This window comes from Haliaeetus albicilla, chromosome 20 (assembly GCF_947461875.1).
Source record: "Haliaeetus albicilla chromosome 20, bHalAlb1.1, whole genome shotgun sequence".
NCBI lineage: Eukaryota > Metazoa > Chordata > Aves > Accipitriformes > Accipitridae > Haliaeetus > Haliaeetus albicilla.
Genome location: NC_091502.1, coordinates 26,600,403 through 26,616,998, shown reverse-complemented (window position 1 = coordinate 26,616,998; position 16,596 = coordinate 26,600,403). Strand labels below are relative to the sequence as shown.

Genomic DNA, 16,596 nt, shown 5'->3' with positions numbered 1-16,596 from the left:
AGCAAAATGACTAGGAAATCAAATCCATGCTGGTCCTTTTAAAATAGTTTATCAGAGTAGAGAATAAACCGTGGCTCAGAGCGCTGCCAGTTGAAAAGTTATTCAGTGCTGTTTCTGCCTGTGGCTACCTACAGGGAAGCAGCGCTTTCAAGAGATGGAGTTGAAGGGCACGTTTCTATTATGCCAGAACTTGCCATTCTTATATCACCACCTTGATCTTCTCATTTTGTTTCTTTTTCTTCTCCAGGGTTTTGCTCTTTTTGTTCCCCTTCTCATCAGTTTACTGCTTCTTTACAAGCTGTCCTCTACAATCTGTCTCAAACTCCTCCTTTTCCAAATCTTCTCCACCATTACCTTATAGCAAGACTTTTTCTCTTGCCTCGCAGTAGCAGTAGGTTGCCATTTAACCTAATAGTGGTGAACTAATTTCTCAAAGAATGCAAGAAATGAATAGGATCTGCTAACTAGGAACCAAAAATAGGTGACTGTGGCTATTTAAAGAATTTGTAAAATCCCCAGAGATTCTCAGGATTGTATAGATTTTATTGATGTTAGGCTCCTAATCCAATCACCTTTTTTCAGAGCCTGTGTTAGGAGCACAGGCAGCTCTCTGTTTTCAGACTCTACAATTTTACCACCACAACTGAGCAATAGCCTTGAGTGAATTTCTGTTTTACAAATATTTAATTGTCTGTCATTTGATTCGAGTTGGTAAATTGAACTGAAAGCTGGAGAATATCAGTAGGAACTGTGTCTTCTGGGCCCCTACATTAAACTGGGGAAGCTATGAGAGGAAAAGGTGGTAAGATTATCTGTCTTTCCTGTCTAGATTATTCCTCTCTCCTTCCCCATGTGGTCTGATCTGTCCACTGTTTTTAGCCACTCCAAGCAATAGGAATTTTTTCCATTTGCTTTAGGTGTACTCTGTATATCAGAGTATTTTCACTGTCCCAATTTTTTTTCTTTATATTGATGTAGGTATTTCTACTTATTTCCCAGTATTTCATCCTGAACATTTCCTTTTTTCATTAGCATTTCTGTCCTTGTCTCCTGGCCTTGTCAATAGTAGAGAGCAGAATGTGATCACATCAGCAGAGTGTTTGACAAAGCTCTGCATGTTTAACTCCTAACCATTCTTACATACCTGATTTTCTGCAGAAAGCCCAAATAAATCAGGTAAAAGGTGAGTTGTTGTTCTGTGCATTTACTGATGCTGTTTTCTGTTAATCAGACTTACAGACTATAACTAAAAATAGTAAAGAATCTTCTAATGTGCATCAAGACAGCAGCAGAAAGCTGGGTGCTACGTATGCACCCAGCCAGAAGGATGAAGAAGCCAGACCTGAAGTATGTCAAGGCCAACTTGAGTTGGACTCACCCAGCGTTTGCAGTGATACGCAGCAGCCATGCTCTTTTGGGAGATCTGTGTTTGAGAGACACATGTTGCATGAATTTCTAGACCAGGCCGTCCCTGAAGATGAGCATCCTTTGCCAATGGACTACATCCAGGAAGATGAAGGTGCTTTTGCCGTCCAGCCACACAGTGAAGAAGAATATGAAGAAGACGTTATAGAACCACGAACTCTTAACGAAATAACAACCATAACAGACAAAACTAGTCCCTGGTCCAGTGTGCTATCTGAAGTGGAGCAGGCTGCTGACCAGCAGCCCATAGACTTGGGGCCTGAAGATCAGCGCTTGGTGGATATAGATTGTTTCCAAACAGGAAACAGCAGACGGAGCAGCACCTTCTCTGGCATACTACAAGGTGACAACCAAAGCACGCTCACCGCCCTCAGCCCGTGCGTTAGCCTCCAGGCTTGGGCAGTAACAGAAGGCTTTCAAAGCTTGAGTAGTGGCACAGAAACAACGGATAAAGAGCTGTTTCAGCCTACTAATTTGTCAGAAGTGCATCGAACAGCCAATGGCCATGTAGAAAATGGAAATTGTGATTGGGACAGAGCATTTAACACTAAACCTGTAGAGCAAAATTTAGAGTTTCATGCAGTCTCCAAAGAACTACTGGAATTTCCACCAGATGTTGGTTTAACCAATGCAAAAAACACAGAAAGAGAGAAGGAGGAAAACAGTGAGGTTGTAGGTGAAGATCGTCAAGATGAGGAAGAAAGTGGTTCCGATGAGATCTGTGTTAAGAGTGTATCAGCCCAAGCAGGCTCGGAAGGAAACAGTGAAAGCTTTTCTGATGACAGTAGTGAAGACCCACTGGAAGAGTTAGAAAAGCCTGCCAAACCAAAAATTGTTTTGTATCCTTCTTTTCTCTTTTCTTAAGCACACATTGTATTCAAGGAGCCTGTCTTATTTCTTGGTTAGAATCTGACTGGCCTCAGGAAAGAAATTCACCGTGTGGAGCTCTTCCCTGGGAAATGAGTCTAGAATTGATGACCTGGGAAGGTAGTGGAAGACCTTGTCATGTTGTGTTTTGCGCAGCGTAGTGATGACTTCCTTACCATTTGTAACCAATATATTCTGTGATCCATGAGAGTTATTTCATTTTGGGTAGTTTCAACATGTTGTCTTGCATTTTTTTCCCCCCATGTTGGCACTATTATAGCTCTTGTGTTTCTTCTGTATTAAAAGAAACATAGTTTATTTTGCATTTAAAACACTTGCCACGTTTCTTGCACAGATCCCAAATCTCACATTCAGTTTCACTAAGTCGTGTTGGAATTTTTTCAGGATGAAGTACTCTACAAACATGTGAATTATTACTGTAAAGCAAGTTGGTGTCCATGCTCTGTGAGGCCAGGTGAGAGAAACAAGTGTTCAGAATGATAGAATATTGATTAAATGAATGAGATTCAGCATCTGGGATCCATTAACAGCTGTTACAGTGAGGCATTCCAAATCTGCAGCTCCTGTGGAGCTCTGTGCAACTACACGCTGCCAAAGGTTGTTCCTTAACAGTTCTGCTCAGATCTGATCCTGTTGTTGTTCCCAACTTCTTCCTTCCACCCCAGCAGATGGAAGCCTCCATGAGACTGCTCAGCATTTCTTCTCATCCTTCTGCAGCTCTGAAAGTAAGTATGGGACATCCTTTACTTTATTGTCCTAGCTTAACAGAGTCTGTTTGTCAAAGCAGGAACAAAAGTACTTCTCCCTTTCTTTGCCTGTCTGCGCTCAGGTTAGAAGTGATGGTTTCCAAATCAAGTCAAAGAGAATCTTTCTGATACCTCTTCTCTCTGTGAGAATCATTTTTAACATTCATGGCTGCGTCGTCGGTGATACCTATGCATTTATGTTAACCGGTTTGTCTATATACAATGGCAAATGTTGCTCTTCTCCATTGGGGTCAGTAGAAGTGGCAGGTGCTCACTCCACACTTCTCTGTGCTTTAATGGGAGGTAAGGTGCCTAATTTTGAGGACACAAGCTGTAACTTGTAATTATGACTCCAATTTATATCTTTTAGGTCAGGGTGAAATGAGGGAGTTTGCAGCAAGAGAGCCTCTCCTTGAGAGGTATCAAGTAACTGTTCTTTGATGGAGGGAATAGTAAAATAGTTGGAGTGATCGTTCCTCATACCGGAACGCTGTTGATTGCTTGCTGTTTCATAGGTGGTTTTATGTGCATAAACATCAATTTACTGCAAGAGGTTTGTGGCTCAGTTGTTTTGAGGTCTACATATTATTCTTTTCCAGCCATAGCTTTGCTGCGGATGTTGATGTGGACCTGGGCGCTGCAGCAGCTGGGCTGTTTGTTTACCACTCCCAGAAAAGATAATGTGTTGGTTCCCCTCCTTATGACCTATGAAACAAATGCTGTAAGGAACATTTATGTAATTAGAAACAGCTTGTTTGATTAAATAGAACAGAAACAGGCAGGATCTAATAGTGCTGAAGTAATGGAAACTACTTTAAATTAATGAACGTGTTTACAGCTCAGGTAATATACCTGACTTTTTGCTGATTCGTGTTGTAAAAATTATTTTTCTTCTGATTTACTTAACATTATCTTCTCCTAAAGCCCTTGAAACTTATTCCTGATGAAAGCAGAGACCTCTATGAGGGAGTCTTGGGCATAGTATGCTTTAAGGATCCTAAGATGTACCTTGATTATAGCACCTAGACTGCAGTGTGTCTTAGTGTTTGTTAAGCATACTTTTCATGCTGTGTCTAAATATTTTGGATTAAATCAGAAGCAGAATCTCAGATGTGTTTCTCCTCTGGAATCTCCTTCAAATTCTCTGTGTTTGCCTCTGTCACTGATACCCCCTTCCCCTCTATCTTGCTGTCATGCCCCCACTTCTGAGTTTTGCTTTCTCTGCAGAGTTAGCTCTGGTTCTTCCTGTGGAAGCACCACGTCTTTCTGTGCATCTGCAAATCATCACTCAAACCTACGGTTTGATATTAATACCATCTTTACTTGAATTCCCTCTCTCCGCAGTGCTAAGCTTAGTGGCTAGAAACACACTCCTGAAAGTGGTTAATAATTAGGGAGAATATTAGCACTATTTGGATATAGCTGACCTTAAACCAGCTTAATTCCAGGATTAGCTACAGCTAATCCTTCACTGTAGCACTTGTAGGGGTCTGTTGAGACAGGACTCAGTTGTGCCTCGTGTTGTGCCCCCAGCATCAAACACCCTGTATGAAAAACAAGAAGTTTATGCCAATGGTAAAACAGAGTTCAGGAAAACTGCTTTCTCATAATTTTGTCCTTAATTAGCCTTAAGAACATCAGTTTCTAAATCTGGGTTTGTTTGGTTTCTGTGCCGTTCAGCAAACACAGAGCGTGACAGCAAGGCTGAAATTGGAGCTGTTCTCGTCTGAAGATCAGCAGTCCCCTCTCGCTCACGTGGCAGCTGGCAAACCTCTCTCCTGGCCTCCCTAGTGTTCCTGCCTCCTCTCCCTGTCTTGTCTGACTCCCCAGTTTCCCTGTCTTCCTACGCAAAATGATAAAGAAACAGCTAGGAGGCGAAGCGGGCAGCCACGTCAAGTGAGCTGGCAGCATTTTGAGACAAAAGGGTTTTCTCAGCTCATGCTGTGAGGGCATGGGGATCTGAGAAGGTGCTGCAGCAGCTCAAGCCTTAGCCTGGATGCTGTGGTCACCTTCCAGGGACCTGAGTTTTGCAGAGCCTCATGAAATGGGAAATTTTTTTACCTTTTTTCTCCATTCCATCAGACTCAGGCTTCCAGTTCTTGAGGTCTTTCCCAGCTCTCCTCTTCCACACTGGTCACCTGCTGTCCTGTCTGATCCATAAGTCCTGGTTCAACTTCTGATGCTTTACAAGTTCAGTGATCAGCTTTCCATTTTTCTCCTCGTAGCCCATCTCCAGGCAGTTCCTGATTCAACTTAGGGAAAATTATCCAAGTTCATGGCTGAACTTAACGGCATCCAACACTATCGTATTTACTGTAAAGCTACAACTATTTTTTAAATCAGTCTGAGCCATTGTGTAGGTGGCCCAGATTACTATCCAAATCTTATTTCTGACTGCTGCCCCTGGCCTCCCTTCTCCTCCCTCTTTGCCTTTACTGCGTTCATACGTTCCATGTTGTTTTATATACTGTCGGTGATTTTTCAAGGCAAAAACTTAATCTCTCTAGGTGTGTGTTTCACACAGAGGGCACTGCAACATCGATTCTGGTCAGGGTTTGGGGCAATCATATGCTAGGGTAAAAACATTTAAATGTGATTCTAATGAGATGCTGGCTGGGAAACCGATATTAAGGCTTGCTGCCTTTCAGAATTGGCCCAGTCTACTGGTAATGAAGCTGGGTTTTTGCAGGGCAGGAGGAAGTATTCAAAAAATTGGAGAGTTAATAAACTTTTCATTAGAATATTGTGATTTCCCCCCCCCTCACCTCTATGAATATTCCAAAAGGATAGGAAACTTATATGGAAACCAGTTTTACTCAGAATAATTAATATTTGTATATACATAGATCTAACTTCAGTGTAAATTATAAATAACACTTTTATAACACAGACTTAGGCGGATTCAGAATAACAGGCTTTTATCTGTTCTAAAAATACAGATGGCTAGCAACGGTCCAAACATCCTTTCTTGGTTGTAATGCTGCTTCTTGATCTGCTCCCATTTCAGTCGCAGCCACTAAAGCTCTTCTTTTTCCTTACTCAGCTTACCCAGAGAACAGAGCTAAGGCTTTGACTCGCTAAATTTGTCCTCCGAACCTGCTGAACAGAAATGCTGATGTTGTCTTTCATTTTCACAATCAGAAAAAAAAGAAAAGGTGGCTGTGTTCTTCGCATCCGTTTCGGAGTTGCTGGCTGTGGTCTGTGATTTCATACAAACCTTTTCCTGTCCAGAAAGCAGAAGTAGGTGCAAGGTCACTCCAGGGGTAGGTTGTAGCCTATTAACACAGATCTGTTTTCACTCCTTCATCACTGTGTGCAAACAAAACTAGCCATTAAACTTGCTGAGCCACAGGGCTGAAACATTCTCTGCCTTGGTTACCAGAATTCTTTGACCTTGAAATAAGCAACATACACACCCCAAGATGTATAAAATGCTAATAAATCTGTTTGCTTTACTCCAATCCCTGGAACACAGCAATTAGATAATCCTTGGCTGGTTTAACTGTCCTGCCGTATCGCTGCCATTTCTATAAAAAGAAAAGTGAAGCATGATCTTCTGTGTGCAAGTCCTCTTTCCTCTTGTACCTTTCTGATTAAATGTGTGCGCTTCATGGCTGAGCATCAGACACTTGGAGTGTGTGACTCTGTTGGCTTAGAAGAAGGAGAAACCCAGGGCAAGCACTGCTTGTGCTCAGGTCGTATCCGAACTGGCAAAGCCTGTTTCAGAGGCAACAAACGGTGTAAACATGACATTTCAGTTGTGTGCTCTCGAAACTATGCAGAAGGTTAAAATTTTTGACTGAAACAGCCTGTTTGATGTATCAAAGGAACATCTTAAAAATGCAGCATTGAGGCTAAAATGTCTTGCTAAATGTTATGTGTGTGAGGAATTTGCATATTTCAAAGAAAAATAGCTTTATACAGATGTAAGTATAGAAGTGTAGCTCTTTCCTATAGCCATATCCCAAAACTGTCAGTGAAACTAAACCTGCAAGTGTAATTTCGTAAGGCTTCTGATCATCTGTGTGAGCTGGGAGTGTTAAATGTGGTTTTAAACTTCTCTCATTTTGGTTCACACCTGTGCCTGTAGAATAGCAGCAAGAAATGCTGCTAAACCTTTCCCACAGCTGGAAGTTCATTTTTAGGAAGGTCCTTTGGATAGATACATGCCTCTTCACACCTCTGCGTTGCTGCAGATAGACATGGTGGTATGAAAATTGGAGGGAGGAGTATTTTAGCCACTTCTATCTGAAACAGTATGCAAGCAGTATGTTTTCCAAACACACCTTGTTTACTGACAGTCCGGAGCATGTGAACTGTTATCCGTCGCCTCGGTGTCATCTGATAGCAGCAGACACCTGCTCTTCTGTGGTATTTTCGCTTTTAGAGTACAGTGCTCTTTCAAGGTATGTTATTGCACTGACGGCAAAATGCGAGCGAGGGGCAGTATTTTCTGCAGCAGCCTCTTTGGCCGACCAGAGTTGATCAGGAACAATTCGGTTTGTGACATGCCCCTGGCTTCACTTGAGGCAGGAGAAGTACTGTGGCACCTCTGGATTGTTAACTCTAAGAACAAAAGAGAAAATCTCATTTAATTTCTCATTTAGAGGGTAAGATTATTTTACAGCTGGTTTGGGTCACTGGGTTTGTGCAAGCCAAAAAAACCCGTCGTTTCATTTCTGCACAAATACTCAGCTGTGCTGCCTCTGGGATGGTAGGTGGGTCTGGGATTCTTAAGGTAGTTTGGTTCTATTTTCCTTTATCTTTTCCCACATGATATGTTACCTTCTCTTCTGAGTTGCAGGACATGCAGCTGCTCTCACTGAAATTTGTTAGAAATGTCCTGTTGGGTCAGTGAAAGCCATCTGTGTTTATTTCTTGCATTCAAAATGTGAGTTGCTGTCTCTCAGTTCCCAGCTGTGCATGAAGATGTGTGTAGGACAAGTATGCGTGAGAGGGGAATTGTGAGAGGTAGGAAGTGCAGTTTCGTGACCCTTTGAAATAGGGTTAATTGGATGGTTTGGAGAATTTGATAGGGAGCCATTGCTACAGTGTAAACCTGCCTCGGTTTTAATATTGCAGTTAGTTCCTGCAAGCTTTTCACATGCACGTAGTTGTTCAGACAATCTTTTTTAGGTATGTTAGTGGTATAGCCTCCTCCAGGGTAGAACAGGACAAACAACATTGCAACTGGAAGGAAAGGAGAGTTTCTGAAGTACAGTGCCGGTGCAGAGAAGCATCGCAGGGTTGTCTAGCTGCCATTTGGCCAGTGTATCAGATTTAAGAGCCAGAATTTCCTTGTTTTTTTGTTTTTGTTACAGTTACAGACCTTCCTGGGCCAAGGGATAGGGCGATCCATACCGGTTCTTTGCAAATATATAAAACTGGTGTTCAGAAGCAAATGCTGCTTGATGCACTAAAACCAGAACCCTTTTACCAGTCCTCTGAGCTTTCACTTTGAACATTTTTTCTCTATTAACTGCTTACGAATGCTGTACAAAGATCAGGGGCCAGCACAGAGCCAGCGTGAGCTGGTTACTGTCCGTCTCCAGCCAATACTCATGTTTCAGCTGTTTCATAGACAGTTGGCACAGAAAACAGTATGGGAAGAATAAGCTACTGACAGGGTCTTCTCTGGACAACCTTGAGCAGAATATGCTGTCAAAAGGAGTTGGTTTGTCCAACAAGCATCTCTCTCTTGTGGTTTTTAAGCTCCTAATGTTGCCAGGTCTGCATTTAATCTCTCTCGGCGTCTTACATTTTGCTTTAGGAAAAATCATCCTAGAGCAGCATTAAGGAGAAAGAAAAACAAAGCAAGGATTCTCATAAATATAGATGTATATTTTTCAGTATGATAATTGTGGGCACTGTTTTAAATTACTACAAGCCATAGCATTTTCCTGGATACAGTTTGAAGTCTTTTGCAGCACTATTCACATAATTTACACAATTAGCCCAATGAAACTAGGAGATGGTATTTAGGGTATAGGAATTTATGGTTAGCTTGTTGGAAGCCTTTTCTGCACTGTTGGATGTGAAACCACGCGAGCTGTTCCCACCCTTGTCATCCTTTTTATTAACCAGCCAGCCAGCGACCAAAACCATCATCTTTGTGAGCATTGATCTGTCTCCCAAATCTGGCTGCGCAGGAGCAGGCTGGGTCAGCGTATCTGAAAATGGTCCATTAGGAAATCTTGGTCTGTGGTTACAGCCTCTCGTGGTCTTGTCTGTTTGCAGAAATTGTAGCTGGTGTTAAATTAGCTTACAGTTAGCCTCTTGTGCTTTGCCCTGGCTCTAGCAAACACAGGATGTATAGATCAGGGTGTGTTTTTTATCTGCAGACTGTTTTCCCATAAGGGTCTTCACCAGCAATGCCGTCGCAGGGCTAATACTCAATGTGCTTATCATCTGAGCCTGTAAAGTGCAGGTAACCAAACACAAGAAATCTCCAAACCCACTTATTCCTAAAAAAGCCATTCCCCTCCCCCCCCTCAAACAGTGCACATCAAAGCGGGGAGCGCACATGAACAGGATCCTGGTGCCGTTTCTCATGGGAGGGAGCTGATCACCTCAGGAGACCTTTCCACCACGACTGTGCCCAGCGAGGCTGAGCCCGGCTGGGATGGAGAAGCAGCCCAGCGATGTAGGGGAAAGGCCGGACCGTCGTATTGGCTTTCCAAATCAACCCTGCTTGCCAGCAGACTGTCCTGGCCCTGCAGCTAATGAGCAGCATGTCCTAAATGAGCACCGCTTGCTTCAGCCTCTAAAGGCAGCTGAGGCCGGATTTCTCCTTTCTCGGTGTTTCACAGGCACAACCTGGCTCTAAACTAGTTGGGGAGAAATGCGAGTTTCTTTGAACGCTGAAATTATCTGCCCTGGGAGAAAGCCTGACTGCTGGGAGGATGCATGCAAACCAAGGATGATGTTAAAATGCTTAAAATGGTGGTTTTCATCTCATGGGCTTCTGCTGCTTAGGGGTCCCTGCAGGCAACTGAGACCGGCCCATCTAGTTTGTCAGCAGGCTTGGATTTGTTTTGTAGGAGCCTTTCCTCTCCATTGCAAGGTGGTTCTGCAAATTAAAAATAAAATAATAGTCGAAAACCAAAATTCAGAGAATCAGAGCCCAGTGAACACACTGGTGTAATTCCTTTTGGCTTTATACAAGATGACTTTGGCTGAGGATAGAGATTCACAAATTCAGAGTTCACTTGCCAGAGTCAAACTGTGTGGCTTGGACCTTTCTAATTTTGGTCTTCAGCTTTTGCTTTCTGCAGCATTGAGAAAGAATAGCATTGCAGCACCTAATATTGTGTTGGGCAGGGAAATATTTCATCATCGTGGATTTTTTTCCAAACAGTTGGAGCAAACAGGTCTTTTTCCAAACAGTTGTCTCTCAGCGTGCGGAACAAGAGAAAAAAAATCCTCCGAGGAGAACCAGTGAGCAACAGAAAACACATCACGAGGGTTTTTTCCTGTGTGTCCAACTCCTTGCACGCTGCATGATGCCGTGGTTTGCCACAATCAGAAAACAGGCGCGGGGCAGAACTGGCAGGGCTCTAACGTCTTGTTCCTTCTCTCCGCAGAGCAGAAGCAGAGCAGTGCCAGGGGGGATCCCGTACCGAAGGCCGAATCGTCCCAGGCCCGTGGCCGATCTCTCAGAAGAGGAAACCAAAAGAATCGCCAGGATCTTCTCTGCTCAGCTGTCCAAGAAGGAATAGCATTGGCGAGAGGCCGCCTGCAGCGGCTGCTTCCCGAGACACAGCCTGACGCATCAGCAATGCTGGGGCCTCCAGGGAAGAGGAGATGGAAGCCATAGGTTTCAGGATCTGATTTTTAATTTGCCTAATTGGTATCCCATTAGAGAGACTTAAAGCCTGGTGGTCAACCAAGGGGAGCTGAGAGACTTTGTGTCTTGCAAGGGCAAGTCCCCACTGAGTCTCAACACTTCGGGTAACTGATGAGCTGTTATCTGGTCTCCAGATAATCCATTTTGGGGATTTATTCATTTGAAATTCATTAACCTTTTTTTTTTTTTTTGAGTAAACACAAAGCATCCCATTTTGAGACAGCTCCTTTTACTTCAGCCAAAGGATGGAGAACGTGAGAAATTTGCCATCCCATCGGCAAGCAGAGAACTGTTGCCTCCCTGCTGGCGTGTGCTGTGGATGGGGAGGGAAGATGAGCTCCCTCCCCCAGTGACCTTCCGAAAATAGTTGGTGGGAAGTGTAATTTTCTGATTCTAGAGGAATGTATGTGCTCAAGGTGCTTGTGTAAATACAGGCCAAGGATACTGTAAAATACTGATGTGTGTACAAAAGGGGTTTACTAGAAATATGGAACTTTTATATTCTAAATTATTTTTGTACATTTTTATGTCAGGTACCTTTTGGATAACAGACTTTGATGCGAACTGAGCTAAGTTATTTTTGTACTGCTCTCCAGTGTTTGTGTTTCAATAAAATTCCCTTGGTTTCTTGTCGGCTGGTGCAAATTGTCCCGCTGCCAGGTCACGAGCTTGTCATTAACAGGTGGACGGGACTCCTTCCCCCAAGAGCCTCCAGTAACGAGCGGGAGAGAACATCATGGAAATGATTCCTGGAAGATGGTGTGGCCAGGGGCAGATGTAAAGGTCACTGCTTTGCAAAGTAATGGAATACCGCTGTATAGTGCAGCCCACATGGAACGAATCGGATCTCGGAGGCGAGCGAATGCTCCAAATTAGAGCTGCTTTTCAAACCACGCTTTGAATTGAGGATTTAAGGAACCAAAGTGTCAGCATCCCTTTTTCCTCCCATCTCTGCGGTTTTGTTTTTCACAGAGGAAATCCTAAATGCATTAACACACAACTTGCCTGTGCTGGGTTAGACCCCAGTGGTAAAATCCCTTCTGCCCTTCCTGCACGCTGCCTGCAGAGCTCTGAGCCTCCTGCAAGCTGCCCCTCGCAGCCTCAGCAGCCCCCATCCTCTCCTGCAAATGCATCCCCTTGCTGGGCGAGGGTCAGGATGTGAACATGTGTCCTGAGTGTCCCCAAAAACCCAGGTGGGATGCTGGCTGGGTCGGGAACACGGTTATAGGGGAGGAGACGATGTTGACTCGCGTTATATTTAGGGTGTGAGATAAACAACTTCTTTCTCTTATGTTTAGGTCGGTGGTGGAGCACGGTCCAGCCAGCCAGGAAAACATGACAGCCGCCAGCCGGAGAGGGGTGTCAGCGCCAGATGTGCTTCTGCCTGGAGCCTGATCAAGGGAGCAAAGGTGACTTCAGGGTATCAAACCAGCTTGAAATCCCTCCTGTGTGCTCGTGCGCAAGGCGAGCTCGCACGCAAGAGTGGAAGCTTTCTACACGTCAACGGGGACGTGCAATCTCTTGCGAACGTGTGTGTAGTGCTAAATAGCATGAAGGGTTAAACACACTGAGTTTTAAGAAAAAGGAGGAAAAGGGGAATTCCTTGAGCTGTCACCCTACCCTTGGCCTCCAGCCTCATCCTGAGCCCTGTCCCTCCTGGCAGCACCTTCCCCTTGACCACAGACCCAGCACACGGCCACACGTGAAAGGGCATCATGGTTTTCATCATGCAGAGCACAAACACGGGAGGGATTTACCTCCGAGCCACGCGCGTGGCCCCTGCCCTCCGGCTGGTCCATGTGAGCTTGGGGGACACGTTGCACCGTGCAGAGGAAATCCCGCCGACAAGCTTGGCAGCTGCCTGGGATGAATTCCGGCTGCGTGGTCCGTGCCAGGGGCAAAGGGGGGGGGGCCAGTGTTCGGTGCTGCTCTGCCTCTGAACTGCTTGCTTTTAAAGCCTTGGGCAAGTGTTTTCTGCATCTTGTCCTTCCCAGAGTGCCTTTAGGTTAAAAAACCATATGACTCCCCCATTCCTGAGGTCCCAGCTGCCACCAAATGGGCAGGACCGCATTGTTGGGTGCTGCTGCCCCACAGCTTTACTCTGATGGGTGCTGGTGGTCTGGGCAGGACACACACACCCCCACACTCCCCCCCCCACACCTCCCCCATGCCCAAGTCCTGTGGGGGAGCAGAGGGCTGAAACACAGCCACCCTGTCATGGGTGCTGGGTGGCCCCAGTCTCATCGGCTCAAATGCCACTGGGGGAACTGGGTTTCACTGTCACCTGATCCTGGCGGCTGCTGGAATCTCCTCCCGGGTGCTATATAAAGGTGGGGCCAAGGAGTTGGCTCTCAGGGCAATGGCTGCGCAGAGAGGGGTGTAAGGCAGGAGCCAGGACATAGTGCTGAAGTCCCTACGGTGAGGCCATGGGGGACCTGGCCCTGGGCAGGTCACCCTGGGGGAGACGCTCTCACCAAGCACCCCCCATTTTGGCTGGGGGGCGGATAGGGCAGGGTGGGCAGTGGTGAATCCCATGCCAGCCCCCAGCTGAGTGAGGAAGCCCCGTGCCTGAGTTTCCCCAGGGATGCAGGCACAGAAATGGGGCAGGATTTGGCTTTTGGGGTTGTCCGAAGCCAGCGAGAGCCACTGGGGCACATTGTCACCTCCAACCCCAAACCGGACACCTGCTTGAAGCCGACGCAGCATCCTGGCTCCGCACAAACCCCCTCCCCTTTCCTTCCAGCCCTTCTGCCACAATGGTGGGTCTGAAGCCCCCCGAGGTGCCCCCGACAGCCGCCATGAAGTTTGTCAGCGCCGGGGTGGCTGGCTGCATTGCTGACCTCTGCACCTTCCCCCTGGACACTGCCAAAGTGCGGCTGCAGGTACGATCTGCCAACCCCCCCATCCCCAAATCCCACAGGTGGAGGGAGCACCCCACAACGGTCAGCCCGCCCCCCCCGCCAGCTCCACCCCAGAGCTGGTGGCGTTTTTTGGGGAGGTGTGGGCAGAGGGCAGGGTGACGCAGTTGACATCCTGCAGATCCAAGGCGAGGTGCGGATCCCCCGGAGCATCGGCACTGTGGAGTACCGCGGTGTTTTGGGGACGCTGAGCACCATGGTGAGGATGGAGGGACCCCGCAGCCTCTACAGCGGGCTGGTGGCCGGGCTGCAGCGGCAGATGAGCTTCGCCTCCATCCGCATCGGGCTGTACGACTCGGTGAAGCAGCTCTACACCCCCAAGGGTGCCGAAAGTGAGTGTCCAGGCGGTCGGGACCCCGTCCCTGCGCACCCCCCCCTCCCGATGCACGACCCTCTCCCAGAGCACCCCGATGGGAAGCAGCCCACCCCGGGCAGGGGGGAGTGAACAACCCACCCTGGGTGCACAACCCCCATGGAGACGCCCCCCCTGCTAAGCAACCCCCCCACCCCACCCCAGACCCCTCGCCCTGGGGGTCCCCACGCAGCCGGGGGGGTCCCCACAGGGCCGGCGGTCCCAGCGCCTGCCCTCTCCAGGCACAGGGCTGGCAGCGCGGGTGCTGGCGGGCTGCACCACGGGGGCGGTGGCGGTGACGTGCGCCCAGCCCACCGACGTGGTCAAGGTACGGTTCCAGGCCAACGGGGCGCAGCTGGACGGCGTCCGCCGGTACAGCGGCACCATGGATGCCTACCGCACCATCGCCAGGGAGGAGGGCATCCGTGGGCTCTGGAGAGGTAGGGGAGGATGGGGACAGGGATGAAATGGGGATGGGGACAAAATGGGGATGGGGACAGCAAGGCTGGAGCACCCATCCGGGATGCTCCAGGAGGGGATGCAACCGCCCTCCCCAATGCCACCACCTTCCCGTGCAGGGACACTGCCCAACATCGCCCGCAACGCCATCATCAACTGCGGGGAGCTCGTCACCTACGACCTCATTAAGGATGCGCTGCTGCGGGCGCACCTGATGACAGGTGAGGATGGTGCCGGGCTGGGGGGTGAACGCAGCTGGGCGCCATCCCCGTCCCCGCGACCCTCAACCCCTGCCTCTGCACCACAGACAATGTCCCCTGCCACTTCGTGGCCGCCTTCGGGGCCGGCTTCTGCGCCACAGTGGTGGCGTCACCAGTGGATGTGGTGAAGACACGGTACATGAACGCCGGTCCCGGGCAGTACCGGAATGTGCTCAGCTGCTTCCTGGCCCTGCTGATGCAGGACGGCCTCGCCGGCTTCTACAAGGGGTGAGTTTGGGGACGTGCCCCTACTGAGCACTGCCAAACTCAGCGCAACGATGCGCACGGACACTGGCGTGGGCCGGCTTTGCTTCACACTGCAGCATCATCCAAACGTCCTAACCCATGTGCCGCCACCGGAGCGCCAGGCAGGGCGTTGGGGACCGCAGGGGTGTCCCCGTGACGTCCCCTCCAGCGCTGCTTTTCCTGGCGCAGGTTCATCCCCTCCTTCCTGCGGCTCGGCTCCTGGAACGTGGTGATGTTTGTCTCCTACGAGCAGCTGCAGCGTGTCGCGGTGCTGGCCCGGCCGGCCCAATCCTGACCCCCATCCCACCCCAGCCCCTCTCGCCAGCATTGGTGAGACACAGGAGTAAATTATATTAATTGCTGAAGCGGCAAAGGAGCAGCGACGCTGCACACCCCCAACCCGATGGGGATCCCCCCGAGAGGGACCAGCGAGATGAAAGGACAAATGACAATGTTTGTGGAGAAATGTGGAAAAACGGAGGTTTCCAGAGGGGAGTTGAGGGAGGAAGAAAAAAAAGCTTATAGGTTTTCCAGGAGGGAAGAGCATCGCTTCCCAGTGGCAGCAGCGGGAACAAGGCGAGCAGCGTGAGCAGGTGGAACTGATTCGAAGACCAGAGGATGCAGCGATTCCTGTTGTGCCTTAGTGACGCTTCCAATAAACCGCCCCTATGGGGTCTGATCACAGCAGGGCTCAGGCCTCCCTCGCCTTTTTTTGGGGGGAGGGGGGTAGGGTCATTCTCCCAGCCCTGGCATGCTGCTGGAAAAGGCAAACCAGCCTTTAACTTCCCTGAGTGTCGCGTGCCATTGGGGGATCAGCTTTAGAAGAGATAATTTCTGTGATTAAAAAAAAAAAAAAAAGTATCGAAGCCAAGTGTGTGGATGCAAAGAGCTTCTGCCCCCCCCACGTCGGATGCACTAGCCCCAAGGACGGCTCATCCCCTCGCGATGGGATGTGCAGCCTTGATGCCCTGGTGATGGCTGTGCCCAGTCCTGGGACGCCCACCATGGGGGACACCCACCTCTGTCCAACCCGCCACCGCCAGGTCTCAAACCTGCGCTAGAAGAGCCGGGGTGCAGCGGGGCCCCTCCTGCTCTGTCCCCATTACCAGCCCCGCAGCAGTTGGTGAGTCCCCAGGCTGTGCTGGGGACCCCCATCCCCGGGGAGAACCCCCCCATCCCTCCCAGGCTGTGCTGGGGACCCTCCCTGGTGATTCCCATGTCCTTGCTGGGAGACCCCCACCCCCCCCCCCACGGTTTGTTGGGGACTCCTGTGTCCTCTCTTGGGGAACCCCAATCCCCTGGCTGTCCCTTCCCCAGGGTCATCGCCCCCCTCCCCCCCCCCCCAAGTCCTTGTCCCCGCTCCCCCTGCCCTGAGTGGGGTGCAGGCAGGGGGTCCCCCCTTCCCCGAGGGGGAAGCTGTGTTTTAGCTTGTGTTGTGCTGTGTTTTAGGGTCCCT

At 48.7% G+C, this 16,596-nt stretch overlaps 2 protein-coding genes across 7 annotated transcripts in view; both read left to right on the top strand.

Moving 5' to 3' along the window:
* Nucleotides 1–11,532, top strand: part of C2CD3 (C2 domain containing 3 centriole elongation regulator) — a 50,833-nt gene extending 39,301 nt beyond the window's left edge. For 2 of the 3 annotated variants that reach the window (XM_069808676.1, XM_069808675.1), the window contains exons 31-33: nucleotides 1,232–2,264; nucleotides 2,936–3,038; nucleotides 10,643–11,532. In XM_069808676.1, the coding sequence (XP_069664777.1) occupies nucleotides 1,232–2,264; nucleotides 2,936–3,038; nucleotides 10,643–10,777 (1,271 nt within the window). In that variant the 3' untranslated portion in view covers nucleotides 10,778–11,532. The remainder of the gene's footprint in view (nucleotides 1–1,231; nucleotides 2,265–2,935; nucleotides 3,039–10,642) is intronic. The other variant, XM_069808674.1, reaches the window with a different exon arrangement.
* A 140-nt stretch (nucleotides 11,533–11,672) lies between these two features.
* LOC138690193 (putative mitochondrial transporter UCP3) lies at nucleotides 11,673–15,827 on the top strand. 4 transcript variants are annotated; one of them, XM_069808683.1, is made up of 8 exons: nucleotides 11,673–11,688; nucleotides 12,204–12,314; nucleotides 13,649–13,787; nucleotides 13,945–14,155; nucleotides 14,418–14,615; nucleotides 14,754–14,855; nucleotides 14,942–15,122; nucleotides 15,330–15,827. In XM_069808683.1, the coding sequence occupies exons 3-8, from the start codon at nucleotides 13,662–13,664 to the stop codon at nucleotides 15,433–15,435; spliced, it is 924 nt and encodes a 307-aa protein (XP_069664784.1). In that variant the 5' UTR covers nucleotides 11,673–11,688; nucleotides 12,204–12,314; nucleotides 13,649–13,661; the 3' UTR covers nucleotides 15,436–15,827. The 4 variants fall into 4 exon arrangements, with proteins under 4 accessions (XP_069664784.1, XP_069664783.1, XP_069664782.1 ...); XM_069808682.1 differs by lacking the exon at nucleotides 11,673–11,688 and having other exon boundaries at nucleotides 11,991–12,314; XM_069808681.1 differs by lacking the exons at nucleotides 11,673–11,688; nucleotides 12,204–12,314 and adding an exon at nucleotides 13,221–13,323.
* Nucleotides 15,828–16,596: the final 769 nt, after the last annotated feature.

Coding starts and splice junctions, on each gene's coding strand:
- LOC138690193 (XM_069808683.1), top strand. CDS start 13,662: ATGGTGGGTCTGAAGCCCCCCGAGGTGCCCCCGACAGCCGCCATGAAG. Junction 14,856..14,941: donor GCGGGCGCACCTGATGACAG/GTGAGGATGGTG, acceptor TCTGCACCACAG/ACAATGTCCCCTGCCACTTC. Junction 15,123..15,329: donor CTCGCCGGCTTCTACAAGGG/GTGAGTTTGGGG, acceptor TTCCTGGCGCAG/GTTCATCCCCTCCTTCCTGC.